At 44.4% G+C, this 21,644-nt stretch overlaps 2 protein-coding genes across 2 annotated transcripts; one reads left to right on the forward strand and one right to left on the reverse strand.

Moving 5' to 3' along the window:
• Nucleotides 1-1,579: 1,579 nt before the first annotated feature.
• On the forward strand, nucleotides 1,580-19,223 carry LOC105471191 (olfactory receptor 6V1-like). The gene has a single exon (XM_011723552.3). It carries the CDS (start codon nucleotides 9,036-9,038, stop codon nucleotides 9,813-9,815), a length of 780 nt encoding a protein of 259 aa, XP_011721854.2. The 5' UTR covers nucleotides 1,580-9,035; the 3' UTR covers nucleotides 9,816-19,223.
• Nucleotides 19,016-19,972, reverse strand: LOC105471192 (olfactory receptor 6V1). The gene has a single exon (XM_071094327.1). It carries the CDS (start codon nucleotides 19,955-19,957, stop codon nucleotides 19,016-19,018), a length of 942 nt encoding a protein of 313 aa, XP_070950428.1. The 5' UTR covers nucleotides 19,958-19,972.
• Between the last annotated feature and the right edge of the window lie 1,672 nt (nucleotides 19,973-21,644).

Here is a 21,644-nt window from a genome sequence, read left to right on the forward strand (position 1 = left end):
TGTCGCCCAGGCTGGAGTGCAGTGGTACGATCTCGGTTCACTGCAACCTCGGCCCCCCCGGTTCAAACAATTCTCTTGCCTCAGTCTCCTGAGTAGCTGGAACTACAGGTTCCTGCCACCACGCTGGCCTAATTTTTTTTTTTTTTTTTGGCTATTTTTAGTAGAGACAGAGTTTCACCATATTTGCCAGGCTGGTCTCGAATTCCTGACCTTGTGCTCCACCCACCTCGGCCTCCCAAAGTGTTGGGATTACACACGTGAGCCACTGTGCCCTGACTAAATCCACTTTCTTTAAACAATCCCCACGACCCCCATTTCTTCATCTCACCTCAGTCTCTACCTCCATTTTTTTTTTTTTTTTTGGTCTCAGATGGGTCACTCACAGCTTCTAGATACATATAAAATATACTACAAAACTACTTAAAATGATTTGGGGGTTCAAAGCCCCTCTCCGTTTTGGCTATATTTGGCCATTTAAACATTAAGATGATGATGGTTGTACCCACCGCCAAATTTAATGTGAACCCGGGCAGAGATTTGAAGCTCCAGTGGGGCAAACATATTTCCCATATATTTATGGAAAGGATGAGAAGTCTAGAAAAAAGACAAATCTCACAGAAGCATGATGTTGTATTTCCTTTCAATTCTGCCTCAGACCCCTTCTTCTGAAGCTTAGATGCACCATCATGAAACTCTAGCCTGGGCTCCATCTTTGAGACAGATGTACTATGTTTGTTTGCTTGTTCGTTTTTGTTTTGACAACACCATCATGAAAATGCATCATGCAAATAGAAGTTCATCCAGACAAGTTTCCATTTTCACTTGCTAGTGTTTTCAGTTAAAATTGTTAGATAATTGTACAGACAAACTTGAACGATTAGGGCAGGAGATGCTACATGTGATACTTGAAATGCTCCTTGATCAGCAAATATATGAAAATGTGAAAGCGAATGAGAAAATGTCAGTGTAGAGTATGCAAGGTCATGTGTAAAAGTCTAAAGTACCCAAGCTGAAGATCACCTGTACTCTGCTCCTTGGAGTTCAAACCCAGACACCACTCACTAGGTGCATGCCCTGGAGCAAGGCTTCCTCTGTACCATCAGTGGTGTAATGAAGACACCCATAGCGGCTGCTTCACAGGGTTGGTGAGAGGATCAAATGAGACAATGTCTGCAGGAACACGTGATAAAGCTGTTATTGCCATGAAGTACAGCAAAGGACAAAGGAAAAGGACTATGTCATTTCTTGAGTCCTTGGCACTGGACGTGATGCACATCCTTGGGTGGGTGGAGAAGTCAGGGAAGCTGGTCTTGCTGATAAAGAGATACAAAATTCTGGGCCGGGTGCGGTGGCTCACGCCTTTAATCCTAGCACTTTGGGAAGCCGACATAGGCAGATCATGAGTTCAGGAGATGGAGACCATCCTGGCTAACATGGTGAGACCCAATCTCTACTAAAAAATACAAAAAATTAGCCGGGCGTGGTGGCAGGTGCCTGTAGTCCCAGCTACTCACGAGGCTGAGGCAGGAGGATGGCATGAACTGGGGAGGCGGAGCTTGCAGTGAGCCCAGATCGTGCCACTGCACTCCAGCCTGGGTGACAGAGCAAGACTCTATCTCAAAAAGAAAAAGAAGAAAGGAGAGATACAAAATTCCTTTGGTTTTGGCAGTCACAATAAAATTCTGTGTTTACTGAAGTGTCTCAATGTCATATTTAAAATTTTTCATAGCTGATATAATATACAAAATTACAAATTGACAACAATATATTTATCATTCATACACACACATATTCCCTTGATGTATGTGTATATATGTGTGCGTGTGTATATATATGTATATTTTCCATTTTATAGTTGTAAACAGATCCCTGATTTCTCATTTTGGTTCACCCTGTATCTTAATGCTCAGGCCCTGGCCATTTCATTTTTCTAAAAATAGATGTGTTTTTCTACTTTGGCATTCCTCTTATTTTTTATTTATGAGAAAACAACAGTGGACCTATTTTTTTCCCTCCTGGATGGCCAGTGGTAACGATTCTTTGCTCATTTTCTTTGTTCCTGAATTGCCTGTGTCTAAAATAATTGGTGCCCAACTTCCTGCTCCTCCTCCCTCTTCTCCTCACTCCACTTGCAGATCCCAGGGCTGCCAGGGCTGCACTGAGCTCCGTGCCCACAGGAGACAGGAGAGTGTGAGAGAGAGCAGTCACAGTTCCTAGGAGGCCCCTGTGGACTCCCAGTTGCTGCCTGCTCCCAGGAGCTCACATTCCCCAAACTGAGGATGGTCCTGGGATGTGGCCAAGTCCCTAGTAGAGGCAACTGCTCCCTGGGAACCACCATCATGCTCCTATTCCAGACCCTGCTGGGGCACACTGTCAGCACTGAAGAGGGTGGGAAACTTCCATCTTTCTGAATCCCTTTCAGTTCCAGGTCTCCCACTGGGAGTGCTTGAATAGCGGGAGGAAGGAGATAAAGAGAGCACACCAGGCAGAGTGGAGCATCTCCATCCTGGGGTCACGTTGTTGCTCTTTCCTGTGGGCTGCCCCAGAGGACCCAGATTGGGACTGTGCCTGCAGAGAGTTTGAGAGGAACCTCTTTGCCCCATTCATCCCATTACACTGGCCCTGTTATCCACAGGGTCTGAGCTCCAGGTTCTGCATTTGGATCTGGGTGGCAGGATGTGACCTGACACGGTTGAGTCTCCCTCCCCTTTCCTGCCTTTCTGTCATGCCCCTTTCATTGCACCTATCACAGTTTGTTGTTTTAAACTTACTTACTGTCTGTTTTTGCAATTGAATGGTAAAACCCAGGACTGTTTTTAGCACTGCATTCCTAGAGCACCAGCAGTATTTGGTATTGTCCATGACTTTCTGAATGAGTGAGTGAATGAATGATTGAGTTGCTTATTTCCTCCTGCTCACTGTGCTACTGCTGACATTAGGTGCAGCATTGCATTTCATCATGACAGGACTCCACCCCCTGCATTGGTCCCATTTTGCCCTCCCCCTGGGGAAGAAGCTAAGGAGCTCTGTCCCACCCACTTCTTTTGTCCCTTCCTGAGGCTGGGGCTGGGAAAGCTCCGTCTAGATCTAGTCCTGCAGTGTCTCTTTTCTATTTGAGCCTCCCTAGATCTTTGTCTGCTTAGTGCATGGTGCTTTTGCATCTTTCATTGCTTTTAATTATTGCTGCTAGCTGGCCTGCTAGCCTCAGGGAGCTGTTTACCTCTATGTCCTCCCTTGGCCACCTGCCCCTTGCAAAGACCTGCCAACAGTGAGGGTTGTTCAGGTACTTTCCTTGCTCTCCTCTTTCTCATTCCTCACCCTGCTCTTTCCATCACTGAGGAGCTCGGCATGCCCCCAGGACACTGATGATGGACATCGCTGCCACAAAGAACCAGGGTGGCAGTACTGCTACCCCCTCTGCATTCCCAGTGGGTCAAAAACGGTCGTTTTCTGGAGCAGAAACATTGTTTCAGGAGTCAAAAGGCACAAGGATAATTCAGCTACGAGGACTGAGAGAGTTAATATGGAGAGGGAGAAAGATACACCATCAAGAGAGAACATTCAAATCCTCCAAGTCTCTGGAGGATTATTATATTATATGGGGATGTGGAAGCGCTCTGCTAGTTGGCATTTTAACAGAGCTGTGAACTGCAAAACCTGCATGAAGGACTTAGAAAGATAAACAGGATCTCTTATCAGCAAGGATCCTTAACAGGAATGAGTGAGGGGAGCTGAGGGCACTCTGGGGAGTCCAGGCTGCAAGTACAGTTAATGTGGGATGCTGTCCAAAGCATATGCTAAAGAGCTAAACACAGCCTTGACCAGACCACTCTGTAACAGCCAAGGCTGTGCCTGGCCTGTTTTGATTGAGCACTGTATGGTCTACTGGTTGTACAAGTTGAGTTTGCCTGAATCTTGGGAATGCAGGACTCCTGGGCCTGAGGGAGGATCTGTTCTGTAGCAAGGAGAGCCTGCACTGAGGGAAACCTATTCTGTCAAAGACTCTGATGCAGAAAAAAGTCTATTCAAGTTACACTTTACTTATGTTAACTTCACTTGTAGCTAGCAATGAGTTTTCTGAAATAAAAAACTTGGAATGTAAAACTTTTGAACAAGCACAAAAGGTCCTAAGACATACTCCAGGGACTTGTCCTGAGGCTTGCTGAATTGGAAGGGGTTGGGGGGCGTGTTGTGACTCAGAGTCTTGAAGCCTCATGAGGAAGTGACTGCCATGAATTTTGTATGAAGAGAGGAGCATCAGTCATCAAACCTGAGAGGAGAGGTGAGATCTTCAACAGGGAAAAAACAAACTAAGGGTTAAAAGTTTAAGTGGCTGGACAGAGGTTGGGAAGAGAAATGCAAGAGGGTTTGGGATGAGGGGTGAAGGGCAAGGACACAAAAATGGGGGCTACGGTGGAGGCCAGTTTGAAAAGGAGGCCAGCTGGCGTGGTATGAAGCCAAGCCTGCCGCGTGAACTGGGGTACTCCTGACTCAAAGGTTATCTTAGAATCCCCCTTTGACCTCTGATTCCAAGACCTGAGATGTTTTAGATCGGAAAGCCTCAAGACGTGATGTCTCTGAAATCTGGTAGAAAGATGTTGCTTTGTGAGTGGCAGGTGGCAAATAAAACACAAAATAGGCCCATGAGTTGAATTTCTCATTCTGACTTAGGAATTTGTAACACCTGAAGAATATGAAGGACATCAATATGGGAGCTGAAAAGGGGTGAGGTCACAGTCTGGGAAGTGGTAATTGGAGGAACAGCAGCTTCCTGGATTTCTGGATTGTCATGGATTCCCAATAAGAGATGGAGGGCTGAGGGCTGACCCTGTTTGGAGCACCTCTAACCAGTCTTACAATAGCATTTGAGACTCAAGTTAGATCTTTCTGCTGGGAAAGGGACACCTCCCCATCTCCTACCTATCACTGATAGTACACAGCTGATTGTGGGACTTTACTACATTCATCCATTTGCCATGTATTAAATAGTTTTTTTTTTGTAGCTATAAGCATTTTTATTCATATATATAAAAGCAATAAGCTTTGAGTTCTGTGTTCAGAGATTGCTATGGCACTGTGCTTGATTCAACACTTTGCAGATTCCACATACTTGAAGTTTTGATTAGTACAAATAGATATTGAAGTTAGAAAACTATAGATTCAAATCACAACTCAACATTTATTGACCATATGACTTAGGATTAAGATCCTTAAACATTCCAAGCCTCAGTTTTTATCATCTATGATATGAAGTTGGTAACGATTTCACAGCATCGTTGTGGCATGGGAGCCAGTGCATGGTGGGCCCTCAGTGGATGGGGTCTACCCATTCCCAACCCTTTATCCACAATTCTGTAATCAAAATGCTTTGAATGCTGAAAGTTCTTTCTTAAATGTTGAGTCAAAGCACTTAGATGGCTTAACTTGTTCTGAACTAAACATGAGGCCATTTCTGCCTTTATTTCATTGAGTGTGAATATGTGTGTACTTTGCTGCAGAAATAATGGCGTGCTTGATTCCAGGATGCTGCCTTGCTGGTACTGGTCTCATTTTAGCTTTCTGATAAGAAACTGTGGGGTCGTGATTGCCCCATTACATTTTGTTAAAGTCCACATTACACATACACATCATCATTGAAGAAAATATGAGTTTCCATCTGGCAAAACTTTTCTTCGCAGGACTAGAAATGAAAACCCAACATATGTGCTCATTCATTTGTTTAACCAAAATTATTATTATTTTGAGTGAGCATATTCCTCTGTGGCCCAGGCTGTAGTGCAGTGTTGTAATCACAGTTTACTGCAGCCTCCACCTCCTGGACCCAAGTGATGCTCCCACTTCAGCCTCCCAAGTAGCTCAGCCTACAGGCATTCAGCACCACACCAGGCTAACGTTTTAATTTTTGTAGAGATAGGGTCTCTGTATGTTGCCCAGACTGGGTCTTGAACTCCTGGCCTCAGGCAATCCTCCCACATCTGCCTCCCAAAGTGCTGGGATTACAGGTGTGAGCCATTGCACCGGGTCTGTTTAACCAAAATATAATGAGTAGTTACACTGTATAAGAAATGTTGCTTGGCATTCTGAGGGTTATAAAGATGAAAAAAGAGCCCTGACACTGAGAAGCTAGGAATCCAGGATTTGGAATCTGACTGGTACACAATTATAATGCAAGGCAGATTGTGTTAACTTTCCTGATTGGGAACTGCAGGCAGGATGACTTCACATCTGGATAGGGGATGAAGCTTCATCAACAAGGGGACATTTCAGATAGTCCCTGGTGGGTGATTAAGAATTTTCCAGGCAAAGATGGCAGAACAAAGTATTCTAAGCACAGGAATAAAAAGGGAAGTGTGTGAAGGCAAAGTGGAATTAACTTATGGAGAATAGCAGGGGTTCAGTTTGGTGGTAGCAAAAAGTGTGTAACAAGGAGTTGGGGGTGAAGCTATGGGGGGTGGTGAATGGGCAGAGTCATGTAGGGCAGGAGATGCCAGGGAGAATCTGTGCTTGATTTGACTGAAAAAGGAAGAGATTGTTGTTGTTAATTTTTTTTGATCACTAAAATAATATATGAAGAGAATTCAAATTTAAATGAAGATAATTTGGAAATGAATGTATACATATAGAAAAACAGAGGGTACAAGGTTTCAGTTGGGTAGGAAGAGTAAGTTCTAGTGATCTAATGTTCAGCATAGGGATTACAGGTAACGATACTCTATTGTATACTTGACATTTGCTAAGAGGGTAGCTCTTAGGTCATCTCACTACACATGAAAAATGGTAACTACATGAAGAGATGGATAGATTAATTAGCTTGACTGTAGCAATAAGTTTACTATGTGTATTTATATCCAAACCTCATGATATACACTTCATATGGTTTGGCTGTGTCCCCACGCAAATCTCATCTTGAATTATAGTTCCCATAATCCCCACATGTTGTGGGAGGGACCCAATGGGAGGTAATTGAATCATGGGGGCGATTACCTCCATGCTGTTCTCGTGATAGAGAGTGAGTTCTCACGAGATCTGATAGTTTTATAAGGGGCTTTTTCACTCCTGTGCTCTGCACTTCTCCTTGCTGCTGCCATGTGAAGAAGGACGTGTTTGCTCCCCCTTCCCCCTTCTGCCATGATCATAGGTTTCCTGAAGCCTCCCCAGCTATGCCAAACTGTGTTTTTATTATAAATTTTTCTTTTTTTTCTTTTATATTTTTTCTTTATAAATTTTTCTTTATAAATTACCCAGTCTTGGGTGTGTCCTTACAGCAGCATGAGAACAGACTAATACAACAGTTTAAATATATGTAATTTCAATACAAGATTTTTAAAAAGTAAATTCCTATAATGCATACCCAGATATAGCCATTGTTAATATTTTAAAATGCATCTTTTTACTCTTTTTCTGGATGAAGATAGATGGCTAGCTAGTTTGACTGATTTTGAAAGTAATTATAAATGAAATCTCATTGTTAAGGATTATTTTTATTTATTTATTTTTGAGATAGAGTGTCACTCTTGTTGCCCAGGCTGGAGTGCAATGGCATGATCTCAGCTCACTGCAACCTCCACCTCCTAGATTCAAGCGATTCTCCTGCCTCAGCCTCCTGGGTAGCTGGGATTACAGGTGCATGCCACCACACTCGGCTAATTTTGTATTTTTAGTAGAGAAGGGGTTTCTTCATGTTGGCCACGATGGTCTCAAACTCCCGACCTCAGATGATCTGTCCGCCTCAGCCTCCCAATATGCTGGGATTACAGGTGTGAGCCACAACGCCCAGCCTTGTTACAGATTATTAAAAACAGTTGATTGACACAATAACTTAAGAAAATAAAATATAATAGCAGTACGGTGCATGGATAGGTTGGTGATTGAGCAATCTACCAATAAAAAAAATTAAGAATGTTATTGCAATGGTTAAGAGGAAACAGATCCTTGAACTTGGGTGGTGGCTATGGATAAACAAAGGAAGGCTAGATTCTTCCAGTTTCCAGCCTAGATGACTGGGGAATTGGGAGCCATAAACATGGCCTTTGTGGGAGGGGAGGACTATGTGTGTATCTTTAGATGTGTTGAATGTGTGGTGGTGGTCAATCTAGTGGTTAGAGATGTGGGCTGGGACTCAGAGGAGGACAAAATCCAGATTTGAAATTCATTTGCATTTTAAAGATTGCTTTGGTTAAAGTATATGAGATTTCTGAAAGAGAAAAAAGAGAATTTTTAAAACACAGATAAGAAAAGAAATGTGGGGACATCCGTGTTTAGAAAATGGCAGAAAGACAGGGAGCTAGAGGAGGCAGACGAGGGAACCCAGGATGGTAGGAGAAATTCAAGAGTGCAGGGTCCTTGCAGTCAAGGGTGGAAGTGACTTCAAAAATGGGTTATTTGTGGCCTCAAATGTTATAGAGAAGAAAAAGAGGATGAGGATTCAGCAAAAAAGATGGAGGGAAATAATGTAAAGTATCTAGCACACTTTCTGGCACAGGGAAAGAACAGTAAATATCAGCTATTATTTGAACAACAGACCATTAGATTTGGCAGTTAGGAAGTGCTTACCCCTTCATCCTCAGACCCAGTCAAATGTCTTGCACAGAGTTGGAGCTTATTGTGTTTTACAATATAATCAATGAGTAGAAGACAGAAGAGGAAGAGCTTAAGAGTGGCGATAATGTAGAGGTGGCCAAGTCATAAATCTGCTCATCCTGCCTTTTGGGAATGGGTGTTCTGGGGTCCACTGTGCACACAGGCTGGTGTGCTTGGGGAGCCAGGCCAGCACTATGGGGACCTGATTGAGAAAGAGGTTGATGGCAATCTCCTGCTAACATTTCTCAACCCCTCACAGGTGTCACATAGAATGGGCATCAAGTGCAGTGGGTAACTATAGCATTGTCAGGGAGTTTGTGCTCCTGGGATTTTCTCATCTCCATGAGTTCCAGGTCCTGCTGTTTGCTCTGATCCTGTTGATATATGTGCTGACGCTGCTGGGCAACCTGGCCATCATCAGCCTCACTTGCCTTGACTCCCACCTTCACTTACCCATGTACTTCTTCCTCTGCGACTTGTCCCTCATGGAGATGCTGGTCACCTCCACTGTGGTACCTAGGATGCTGGCAGACCTGCTATCCACTCACAAGACGATGTCTCTGGCTGAATGCCTAATCCAGTCTTTCTTTTACTTCTCCCTGGGCTCTGCCAACTTCTTGATCCTCACGGTCATGGTCTTTGATCACTACGTGGCCATCTGCCGCCCCCTGCACTACCCAACCATCATGAATGGTTCAGTGTGTGTGAAGCTGGTGGTGGCCTGTTGGGTGGTTGGTTTCCTCTCCATTGTCTCTCCCACAATGCAGAAAATACAGCTCTGGTTCTGTGGCCCTAACACCATCGACAACTACTTCTGTGACTCTGCCCCGCTGCTCAAGCTTGCCTGCTCTGACACCCACCATATTGAGTGCATGGTTCTCTTCCTGTCCCTGCTCTTTGTGCTGACCACCATGCTGCTCATCATCCTCTCCTACGTCCTCATTGTGGCTGCAGTGCTGTACATCCCCTCCTCCTCTGGGCGCCAGAAGGCCTTCTCCACCTGTGCCTCTAACCTCACAGTGGTGGTGCTGGGCTATGGCAGTGCCATCTTCATCTACATGAGGCCAGGCAAGGGCCACTCCACACATCTCAACAAGGTGGTGGCCCTGGTGACTGCAGTGGTAACTTCTTTCCTCAACCCCTTCATCTTTACCTTCCGGAATGAAAAGGTCAAGGAGGTCATTGAGGATGTGACCAAAAAGATCTTCCTTAGAGACCCAGCAGCCTGTAGGTGAAAGAGTGAGCCCTTGACAGGGCTGGAGAGCACCTGACATGAGGAGTAGACTTGCTGCAGGTGGGCACCCACATGCCTAAGCTGGAGCTCCTCACTCTCTTTTTTTCTGTTTCTCCTGCTCTCTCATCTTCATGCAAGTTTCTTCTCTTGCACTGCAGAGAACTAATGGACACACACTGTGAGAATGTCTCAAAGGCAAGTTTCTGTGTGCCTGAGATAGTTAAGGAATGGATAGGGAATGTGGAGTCAGTACAATGGGACGATATTAATTAAAAGAGATAATCCAAACAAGTAAGACTCTTAGTGCAGGGTCTAGTACATTAAGTAAGAGCTCAGTAAATGTAGCTATTATTAAAATGTCCTATTAAAACCTCTCTTTCTCAGCTCTATGGTTTTGCTTGCATTCTTTTAAGTTTGTGTTCAACTTTTATTTTGGGTATGTTTCCTTTTCAGGACCTGGCTTCAAGGTCTAGGATAGAGTTCTGAAAATGGGAGGTGTTCTAAGAAGAGCAGAGAGGCCTGGCACCCCAACGCAGGAGGAGCCATGTGCCTCTGTTGGCTCTCCTCTCTCGGCCTGACTGCTCCTGGATGGAAGCACCCCTCACACCCAGGCTGCCCACTTCTTCCATCTGGCCCCAGAGCCTCTTGCCTTTCCACAGAAATGGCTCTCTGGGAACCACTCCTCCAACCCTCTTATAGAAAGTCATGAAGGCCTTACCTTTTTCATGCACATGAGAGTGGGGAAAAGCTGAGTTGCATCCACACTCTCAGACTTGCTGCCTTGCCCTTCCCATGGGCCACTACTTCCCTTCTACTGTAGAACCTTAGATCCAAGTTCCAGAAAGAGGACCAGTTGCCCAGGCCTTCTGAGGTTGGGTTTCCTGAGAGCAGCCTGGCCAGATTACCAGGGCCCCTGGATGGTAGAAGCAAATATGGTAGAAGTCAGATGAGAAGGAGTAAATGGAGTGGGACTGGTGTTGTGGGTAACGGGATGGGAGGGCTGATAAGAGGCATTCCTTGGAAATCTGGATGGTGTGGGAAGTCACGGGAAGATGGTAGCGGCAGGAAGAGCTCCGGGTCTGATTTCTTTTACTAGACTGAGTCTCAACTGGGCTGGGCTAGGATTGGCAAAGTGGGGCAAAGAGTAGATGCAAACTTCCTCTCATTTCTGAAGCTGGCTCTGTCCACAGGATCCTTAGAGGAGAGGCCCTGCTCATAATTTGCAGTGTGGAGTCACAGGATGGGAGCCGCCCCACAGGGCCAAGACTATGAAGAATGGTTGTAGGGGAAGCATTCCAGGACACAGAGCCTGGAGGCACCACTGTCTTACTGTCTCTGTCTTTTAGCTTGATCTCTAACATATATGTGTTTTCTTTTTCAACCACCACAGTACATTTTTGCATTTGTGGGCCTTGCCAAAAGTGGACAGATACTTCTGATTCTGCTGTAAAGACCAGCAGGGAGAAGTTTTTCATCCTGAAAACTTGTCTCTTTCACCTCTCAAGAGACTAATTACTTGCCCTCCTTGCAAACTTCCTGAAAAACTGAAGAGCTAAGTGGAAAGTAATTACCTCCTTCTGAGATGCAGATACTTTTCCTCAGCTTCTCCTCCTAAAATAATCAGCACAGGAGTCACTCAGTGTCCTCCCCAGGGACTCCTTCCTGCTACTCTCTTTTCTCTGCACATTCCCCTCTTAAAAAACTAAAAATAATCAATAGCCTGTAGCAGGCTATCGCCTGTTTTTCATAGGATTTCCTTGGAAGTGGGGTCTCTGGTCAGTTTTGGGGAAGGTATGACTAGCCTTGGGCCTTCACAGCAATCACCCCAGGGAATCTAGCATCACGCAACCTGACTTGCCCCACAGCCTTGCCTGTGGTTCTTTGCTCTTCAAAGTGTGATGCTTGAAACAGCACTGGCATCTCCTGGGAGCTTATTGGAGATGCAGAATCTCAGGTCCCACCTGATACCTCCTAAATCAGAATCTGCGTTTTTGCAGGATCCCCAGGTGATTCCTATGCACATTAATATCTGAGTAACGCGGATCTAAACAATTTGCTGGTAGAATTTTCAAACAGAAAATTTATAAGAAAGCCCTTGTTCCAATCTCAACAATGTGAAAGGCATTGGAAGAGGGAATTTGGGGACACATTTGCTATTATTGGAGCCATCTTTCCTTGGTGACCTTTATCCCAGGTCCCATTTCCAGAGACAGTAGTAACCAGGATAAAGACCCTGAAGACTCTCATCCTAGTCTGACTTTAAACTTCTTGAGTGACTTCAATCAATGGCCCAGCCTCTGACCCACTGTTGGAATTCTATGTGGACGTGACCTAGAGATGTCTAGATATATTGGTTCCAGACATTTGTCTTAATGTGGCAGGGTTGTCAATGTGCATAATGTCAAATGAGACTCCTGGATAGATAGAAATGAAAAAATAATTTTAAAAAAATCTTGCAACTTGCTGGGAGAAATCTTGGGATTCCGGTTCCAAATCAAAGTAGCTGCTATAAAAGGCTCCCCAGGTTTAAGACATGATGTAAGTAAAACACAGCCTCATGGAATGGCAAGGGAGTAGGTCATGTAGGCCTATCTTCCTCTGTCTCGGTGCAGGCATCCCCACTGCAACACAGTGAACAGACTGGCTTAGGGACTCTGCTTGAACCAAGTCCAGGGATGGAGCATGCCCAGCTGTGGGAGGCAGCCCCTTTCTTCACTGCATGGTTCTAGATTTTAAGAAGAAATCCTTATGTCAAACCTCAATATGACTTCCTCTAACCTTCACCCATTGTCCCAGTTCTGCCTTTTTCAGTTATGCAGGCAGACTAGCAGATAAGCAAAGATATCTAAGCATTCCCCTCCAAAATATTCAGGTTTACAAATAGGAGGTTGCATCAAACAGTTTCCAGAACTCTTGCCTTCCATATTGCTTTTTTTGGTTCCTGTTAGGCGCATCTTGGAACTGATTGTGGTACTAGTTTAGACAACTAACTGAGATGTAGAGCAGTGGGAAACCTTTTCTCTTGCTCTGTTGACTATATTTCTTACCATCAACTAAGATGGCATTCCATGTTTAGGTTATCGTGCTAACTCATGTTCCAAATTCATATAAACCTCATGATTAATGACAGCTAGCATTTATTGAACACCTACTATATTCTAGGTACAGGAAAAACAAAGATCTATAAGGCACGACACCTAACATAAGGAGCTCAGAACCCACACGTAGACAAAACTACATTGAACCAAGTCCAGAGATGGACCATTCCCAGCTGTGGGAGGAAGCCCCTTTCTTCACTGCATGGTTCTAAATCTTAAGAAGAAATCCTTATGTCAAACCTCAGTGTGACTTCCTCTGAGTTCCTGAAGGCAAAGCTCTCAAGGAATGCCCCATTTCTTTTGATTAAGTTAAAAGTTAAGTTGAAATGACTTTTTGAGGTCCAAAGAACAGTTTTATAGGCTGAGAAGAGGAAAAGTGAATTCCTGAGAGAGGCAACTGAGTGTGTAAAATAACATAGACATAAAATGGTATATTGTGTAGACAACCAAAGCCTAAAAAGACGGGATTAATGAGTGGGTTTCTGGAGACTGGCCATGGGTATCATCAGTAATCAGACCCAAGTCCCCCAGTGGACCTGTAAGTGTCCTCTGCAAGATGCTCCACTTACTGAAATAACGGCATATTTGATTACAACAAACTTCAGCGTGTACATCAGTGTAGAAATCTCTGCTTGCCTAGGGCAATCATATTGTAGTCACCAAAGGTGCTATTTACTTTCAGTGCTGAAACTGTATTGCCTTTAATTTTGCAAATAACCTAAGTAAGTTCAGAGAGCTCAGCTTTTCTGAAATGCTTGATTTCCCTCTACCAGCAGCTGAATTAGTCACGTGTTATAGCCCTTTAAGGCTGATTTGCTCAGGTCCTCCAACAAAAGGGAGGCATGGGGATGAGACTGAGAATGGGGGGATCTGCCTTCTGTGTCTGTGAAGGAGAGGGAAGGAAATCTGTGGTGTCCCCTCTCCTTAGATCACAGCCAACTTCCTCCATGACAAGGACAAGGGCCTCATATACAGTCCTTTGGACTCACCCCTAGGGCTGGGTAACCCAAGAACTTCTGGGTGAGTTGTCCACTGAGTGAGAGAAGTGGCAGAAACACAAATGTGAGTGATGAGCTGCCCAGCTGCTAGTGAAGAAGCCAGGTCCCCTCATATATGGAGGATCCTGTGTCTATCAGATAAAATAATTCATAAGTTCCCTTATAAGGGCAATGCCATGAGCTTTACCTCCATAGGACTTGGCAGGTGTCTAACTCAAGGGAAGGAGAATGACAGCAATGCAGCGTTGACTGGGGAGCAGGATCTAAGGGAAACCCAGAGGTAGGATGCTAGTGATGTTCTGGGGCCCCCTGGAGAACCCATAGTGGGGCATTGCTACAAGGCTCCTGAGACTGTGGAAAGGACTTTAGAATTGGCTAACTGGCAGAGGCTGGAATGGTTTGGAGGGCTCAGAAGAAGACTGGAAGGTATGGGAAAGTTTGGAACTTCCTAGAGACTTGTTGGATAGTTTTGACCAAAATGCTGATAGTGATATGGACAATGAAGTCCAAGCTAAGGTGGTCTCAGCTGGAGATGAGGACCCAAATGCTGGTAGCCAAGGCAATGGGGAAAATGTTTCCAGGGCATGTCAGAGACCTTCACAACAGCCCCTCTCATCAAAGGCCCAGAGGCCTAGGAGGGAAAAATAGTTTGTGGGCCAGGCAGAGGGCCCCACTGCTCTGTGCAACCTCAGGACTTGGTGCCCTATGTCCCAGCCACTCCAGCTCCAGTCGTGGCTAAAAGGAAAAAAGGTACAGCTCAGGTCTTTGCTTCAGAGGGTGCAAGCCCCAAGCATTGGCAGCTTCCATGTGGTGTGCAGAAGACAAGAGTTAAGCTTTGGGAACCTCTGCCTAGATTTCAGAGGATGTATGGAAATGCCTGGAAATCAACCGTTAAATTGGCAGGAATTAAACACAGCCATGATAAAAAAAAAAAAAAGATAGATAACAGAAACTCATAATCAAATAAGTTATGCTAAAAACAAAGGTGATTCATATTAAAAACTCCTCGTTGCTTTGCTACATTGTACTTTTGTCCATGAGACTGAGGTTATTTAGGCCACGTGTCTCGGTGTGGTAGAAATACTATATGGGGCGGTGCAGCGGGGCATCTTTCCCTAACTCCAACTTCAGATATCATCTTGGTAGCTTAAAATTGGATACGGTGAAAATATTGACAGCAGGAAGCTGGCAAATGCTAGAAGTCAGCAAATGGAGAGCTGGGGCTAAACATTTACCAGCAGACCACTGAGCCACGATCACCATTCCTCAGTACCTGTCAGGCATTGTTGAAGAAACATATGTACATCAGAAAACCCAGTGCTGAAAGAATCAGTGAATCAGACCGATACGAATCTAGTCCACTATAGGCAACACTGACCTTTTCTTAATTTGACCCAGAGGGTTTTTCACCTCACCAAACTCCTAAAATCCCACCCATCTTGATGTTACTACCAACCACCACAAGATCCAGGCCTGACTTTCCTTTGGAAAGTGATTATATACCTTTGTCTTCCTTCCTCGAAAACTTTCATACCCTCGGTTTCTTGCTCTCTAATCCTCCCAACTAGAAGAAATAAATCCACTTTTTGGCTTCCCACTGGGATTTACATGTGTGAGGATGGATTCTTGAGTTAGCCATTTAGAGCTAGGATGCCAGACAAATGAAGGGTGGGTGGGAAGATATTTGGGGCCAAGGAAAACATTTTAGTTTCATGAAATCCTGCCATGATTTTGCCTACACTTAAATTAGTTCTGGGTGTTGAAAGCAACCTGGCCCTCCTACCACCTGGAAATTAGGTTGCAGTGTAAACCGCTTCTATGAAGTGAAAAGGCTGTTGCCATCTGTGCATCTATATCCAACGACCTTACATAGGCAAACAACCACATCAACTGTTCTCACCTGCCAGGGAAAATGGTATCATAGCAAAGGGACTGTGAATCCATTGTATAATTAACATTGTATATGAACAGAATCAAAATATTTATTCAAAATAAAAATATCTCACCTGTATAGGTATTATGTGCTATACTTCAAATGCTCGTGGAACGAATTGTGATCAATGAAATACTAATCTTTTTTTCCTTCTTTCCAACTTTTATTTTGGGTTCAAGGGGTACATGTGCAAGTTGATCACCTGGGTAAATTGCACGTTGCTGGGGTTTGGTGTACAGATAACTTTGTCACCAAAGCAATTAGCATAATACCTGATAGACAGTTTTTCAGTCCTCACCCTCCTCCCTCCCTCCACCCTCAAGTAGGTCCCAGTGTCTACTGTACCCTCATTTGTGTCCATGTATACTCAGTGTTTAGCTCCCATTTATAAGAGAAGATGTGGTATTTGGTTTTCTGTTTCTGTCTTAATTTGCTTAGGATAATGACTTCCAGCTCCATCTGAGTTGCTGCAAAGGACAGGACCTCACTGTTTTTTATGGCTGCATAGTCTTCCATGGTGTATATGTACCACATTTTCTTTATCCAGTCCACCATTGTTGGGCATCTGGGTTGCTTCTATGCCTTTGATATTGAAACACAAATCTTTAAAAGTAACATTGAATCTATACTTGCTTTCTGCCAATATGTGTTTCTTTCAAGTGGTGGATACTAAATGTGCAATTACTGTGAGGAAGGGGTTACTAGAATTGTTGCCATTACAAGTCTACAAACTTGTAGAAACTTGATAGATATGTGCTCAATAAGGGTCTAGAGGAGGCAAAACTGAGCAGCTTCAGACCCTGGAGGTTCCAACTTTGAATTAACCCAACTTTTAATTCAGATGGAAGAAGAAAATTCCAAAGATGGGGAGATGGAAAAAAGGTCTGAAGAACCAGATCCTGCTGTCAGTTCTGCCATTTCTTTGACCAACTCATTCTTCCTCTCAACCATGTTTCCCTTTCCCACTAAAGCAGGCCAGGAACACTGCTTGCTGCAGTTTCAGAATCAGAAATTTTCCTTCTGAGCTCTCATACACTCCATAGGAAAACACCTTATTGAAATTAACCACATTTTAAAATTTCTCTCAGTACAGGGAACCCCTTGAGGTCAGACTCCACATTTCTTTCATCTTTAACAGCCACTGCTGAGTGGAGTGTTTGGTTCATGATGGGTGATCAGTGAATCTTTATTTAATTGAATTACTATGAGGGTAAAAACCAAATGGAAAATATATGTAAAAGTGGTTCGTAAAGTATGAAAAGTATACAAAAGTAAGATATTGTTAGTAGAATTATTCTTAATTTACTCATCCTTCTTTCATTTACTCTACAAATACTTACTTTTCTAGGTAGCAAGCGGAGAATAAACAGAGGAAAAAAACATCAATTCATTCAACAGCAATTGCAAACACCAGAGTCATTGCTCTGTTATGTAATTAAAGAACTAGCAAAATTTTGGTCCAGAAACTGAAACTAGGAACGTAAAAAGACCCTCCGACTTGGCTGAGGGGTATCTCAGCAAGAAAGAAAGACACTTTCAGAAAGCCAGAGAAAGGGGTGCCTTGTTTAGGAAGGAGTTAACTTGGGGTAAGAGGAGGTCACAAGGAGACCCAATGGGCTGGCAAGCAAGCTACATCTCCCAAGCTCCAAATGAGCCTACCTCATTCATTTCCACATAGTGGATTTTTTAAATGCTCGACATTTGTGATAAATTAGTAGTTTTATTGTTTTCAAGTAAGTGTAGCTATGAATAAACTCCTGATTGTAGTTTATATATCACAAATTGGGAAATAGAGTTTGGTAAATTAAATGTATTTACAGAAACAATGTGTCAGAACAACTTAAACTGGGGATACTTTAGAAAATTCTGCGTAGGAGAAAGCTAAGGGAACACCATGATCCTGAGGTCAAAGTAACTGGAAGATATTTTAAATTTCCAGCTATAGTTGGAGGAGGGAGGACAGTGGAGCTGATGTTTGACTCCAAAGGCAGCATGGGACATAATAGACTTTCAAGAATTTTATACCCACATGTATGTGAATGTAATATAATGTTCATATTTTATGTAATGTACAATATAATATATATGTGTGTAAAATAGGATATATAATGACTGAATAAATGAATTGACTAAGTTTATTACAATCCCTTGCCTTTAGGCAAATGAATATTTCTAACCATACAGGAGCAAAGTTTATTTTATCTTTCTAAAACTCTGAGTGTTTCCTCTCTGGAAACCACATAATTCCTCATTAGTGGAGATTTATCTTGTTTTAATTTCCCTCTGTTTCATCTTTCTCTGATGCAAAGATACCTGATGAATTGCACTCTCACAGTGTCCACCTTATAGTCAATGTGCTACTCAGGTGTCATCTCATCAGGAAGCCGTCATTCAGCCCCTGCCTGGTCTCAGTGTTGCTCTCCTGTATGCTCATAAAACCTTCTGTGAATCCACTGTTGCACTTTCCCCACTGTGCTGGAAACAGCTATTTATCACTCTTTCCTTCCTTAGGCCAAGAGCTTTGTCAGGCGAAGAACCATTTATGCCTTTTTTACCTTCTTACCCTCTACCTGTTACAGTGCCTGACATACACAGCCTACTCAATATTGATGAAATGAATGAATGGATGAATAATCATACAAGGACCCAGCCCTCCCCACAACACTCACACACACATTAAAAAACAATCAGTTTGTTTTTGGTAAGTTTTGCTTCTTCCCTTGATCCCATGTAGCCCAAGCACTTATGGTGCATACACTCAGCAATGGTGCATACTGGGATAGAGAAGCACGCCCCGAACATGCACACACATGCACACATATGTACACACATACACATCCATGCACACGTACTGGGACTGGATACTACCTCTTGATCAGAGAGCACTTCTTGGCTACTCTTCCTTAAATGCAAAGCACATGCACTTCCCTTTACTGAAAGCTCTGGGCTACTCTCAGAGTTCTTACGGCTGCCAGGGGATGTAGGGAACACTTCCATGGTGGCCCATAAAAGCTTTGGGCCAGACAGTGCAGCACTGAGGGCTCACTGTAGTTATTGCTCAGAGGAAAAAAACTAAAGAAACTCAACAGTGGTCTTCCCACTCACTGGAGGTCTCCCTCCCCACAGAACTGCTCGATGGAGGCAGGCCACGTCCCTCCGGGCCCCAGGCTCATCATTGTGCCTTGCAAAGGCCTTTCAGCCTCTGCATCTGCCCCTGTAGCACTGTTTTAACTGTCTCATTGCGGAAGGTAAGGATAAAGGGATTGAGGAAGGGGGTGAGAACTGAAGTCACCAAGGCCACGACCTTCCTGACTTGCACAGAGTGAGCTTTGCCAGGCCTGACATACAGAAAGATAGTACTACTGTAGCCAATGAAGACCAGTGTGAGGTGAGACCCGCAGGTGGAGAAAGTCTTCCAGCGGCTGCTGGCAGAGGGGATCCGCAGCACGGTGGTCACTATGTAGCCATAGGAGATGAGGGTCACCAGGAAGGAGCTGAGGACAAAGGCCAAGGCCATCAGAAAGTCCCAGAATTCCAATAGGCGAGTGTCAGAGCAGGACAACTGCAGGAGAGGTGCACTGTCACAGAAGAAGTGGTTAATGACGTTGCCATGGCAGTAATCAAGATGAGCTCGGGAGAGGACAGTAGGTACCATGGCTAGGAAAGGAGCTGACCAGGCAGCCCCAGCCAGCTGGACACACACAGCCCGGCTCATCAGAGTGCCATAGCGCAGTGGGTGGCAGATGGCCACAAAGCGGTCAAGGGCCACGTCTGTCAGGATGAGGAAGGAGGTGGAACCCAGGGAAAAGTAGAAGTAGAACTGGACCATGCAGCCAGTGAAGGTAATGACTTTGTGGGGGACCAGCAGGTCTGAGAGCATCCTGGGCACTGCAGTCATGGTTACCAAGATCTCCAGCAGGGAAAAATTGGCCAGGAAGAAGTACATGGGTGTATGTAGGTGGGTGTCAGCTATGACCATAACTATAATGATGGTGTTTCCCATGAAGGCGAGAAGATAAAGCATGAGGAAGGGGCCATACAGAAGAGCCTGCAGCTCACCGAAGGAGGAGAAGCCCGAGAGGACAAATTCGGAGGGCTGGCTCAAATTTGCCATGATCCACAGGCTAGGGCCCTGCATGCAAAGGAAACAAAAGACAGATGGAGGAACAGAGAGATAGAGACAGAGAACCACTGACCTTGAAACAGAAGAAACAGGGACAGAGACAGAGAATAGAGAGAGCAAGGCAAGTAGCCAGCGGGTGATAAACAGATGAGCAGAAAGAAAAAGCAATAAAGATAACAATGGAATAGGAGAGTCATAGAGAAACAGAGTGAGGGTATCAGCGAAGCGAAAGACATAGAAAGCCATTATTAAGAAGAGAGAAGGCTGGGGATGGTGGCTCATGCCTGTAATCTCAGCACTTTGGGAGGCTGAGGTGGGAGGATCACTTGAGGTCAGGAGTTCAAGACCAGCCTGGCCAACATGGTGAAACCCTGTCTCTACTAAAAATACAAAAATAAGCCAGGTGCAGGTGCCTGTAATCTCAGCTACCTGCAAAGCTGAGGCACGAGAATTGCTTGAACCTGGGAGGTGGAAGTTGCAGTGAGCCGAAGTCGTGCCACTGCACTCCACCCTGCGTGACAGAGCAAGACTCCATCTCAAAAAAGAAAAAAAAAAAAAAAAGAACAAAGAAAAACAGAGGAGTGGATTAAGGAAGACCACATGGCAACAGACATTGACATTTAGGGAGAAAACAAGAAGAAAACAACAGAGGAACAGAGAAAGAACAGAAAAAAATTCAAATAAGAGAGAGGGAGAAATAGAGAAATACAGAAAGGGGAGGAACACAGAAAAAAAGAGAGGAGGGAGAGAAAGCATTAGTGCATGTGACCCAGAAGCCCCCGAACGCAGGCTGATCCGTCTGTGTCACACCCAGAGGTTGCGCCCCAAGACCCCGTTTAAAGGCTCCCTGCGAACCTTTCTGAGCTGCCTCTCTGAGGAGCCTCACTTGTGCACATTTCTCCGGCTGTGATCATGAAATTGGTGAAAGTCAGAGTTTTGAGTCCAGAAATTAGTGTATTTTAGAGTGGGCCTCTGCTTTGTGTTTGCAAAGATGGAGAGCAGAAAAGGTGCAGGAGGTCAGGGAGCGAGGCCTGGAAATCCAAGTAACTGCTCTCCCGGGACACACACAGTCATCAGGTTTCCCAAGGGCGTCAGCGGTCTACCCAAGGGCGCTGCTTTGCTGTCTCCACTGCACTTCCCCTCCCCTCGTGGTGCAAAGCGTAAGCTATGGAGTTGGCCTGCCTGTGTTTGAATTCTGGCTCTAGACTTACTTGTCACGGGCCATAAATCTGCTCTTCTTCGTTACTTACTCTCTCTGAACCCGTTTTCTCAGCTATAAAATAAAGGTATTACTGGTACTTAGCCTCTATGGTGATTATAAAATTAAATAAGTAAACTACTTAGTGCAGTGACTGGCACATACTAGCCAACAAATCATTGTTGTTATTGTTATCACTGTTCTTATTGTTACGACAGTCAATAGAACTCACATTTTTTTGGCCCATCGTCTCTCTACACTTCTCGTTGCCAGCATGTGCGTGTGTGTGAAGATCTTTACAGCTTTACACTGTTTCTTGGAATTTCAATTCACCAAAAGGGTACTTTAAAACATTTCAAACACAAGCAAACATAAGTATTTACAACACAAACTGTCAGGAGTGGAAGGAGTGAAGCTGTGTATAGATCTACTCTGGCCCTTTCTCTAGCCCCATAAAAGCTTCATCTGGGGCTGTGTCCT

The sequence above is a fragment of the Macaca nemestrina genome, chromosome 4 (genome assembly GCF_043159975.1).
Source record: "Macaca nemestrina isolate mMacNem1 chromosome 4, mMacNem.hap1, whole genome shotgun sequence".
Lineage (NCBI taxonomy): Eukaryota > Metazoa > Chordata > Mammalia > Primates > Cercopithecidae > Macaca > Macaca nemestrina.

Excerpts from the sequence above, each read along its gene's own strand:
- LOC105471191 (XM_011723552.3), top strand. The coding sequence starts at position 9,036 with ATGTACTTCTTCCTCTGCGACTTGTCCCTCATGGAGATGCTGGTCACC.
- LOC105471192 (XM_071094327.1), bottom strand. The coding sequence starts at position 19,957 with ATGGCAAATTTGAGCCAGCCCTCCGAATTTGTCCTCTCGGGCTTCTCC.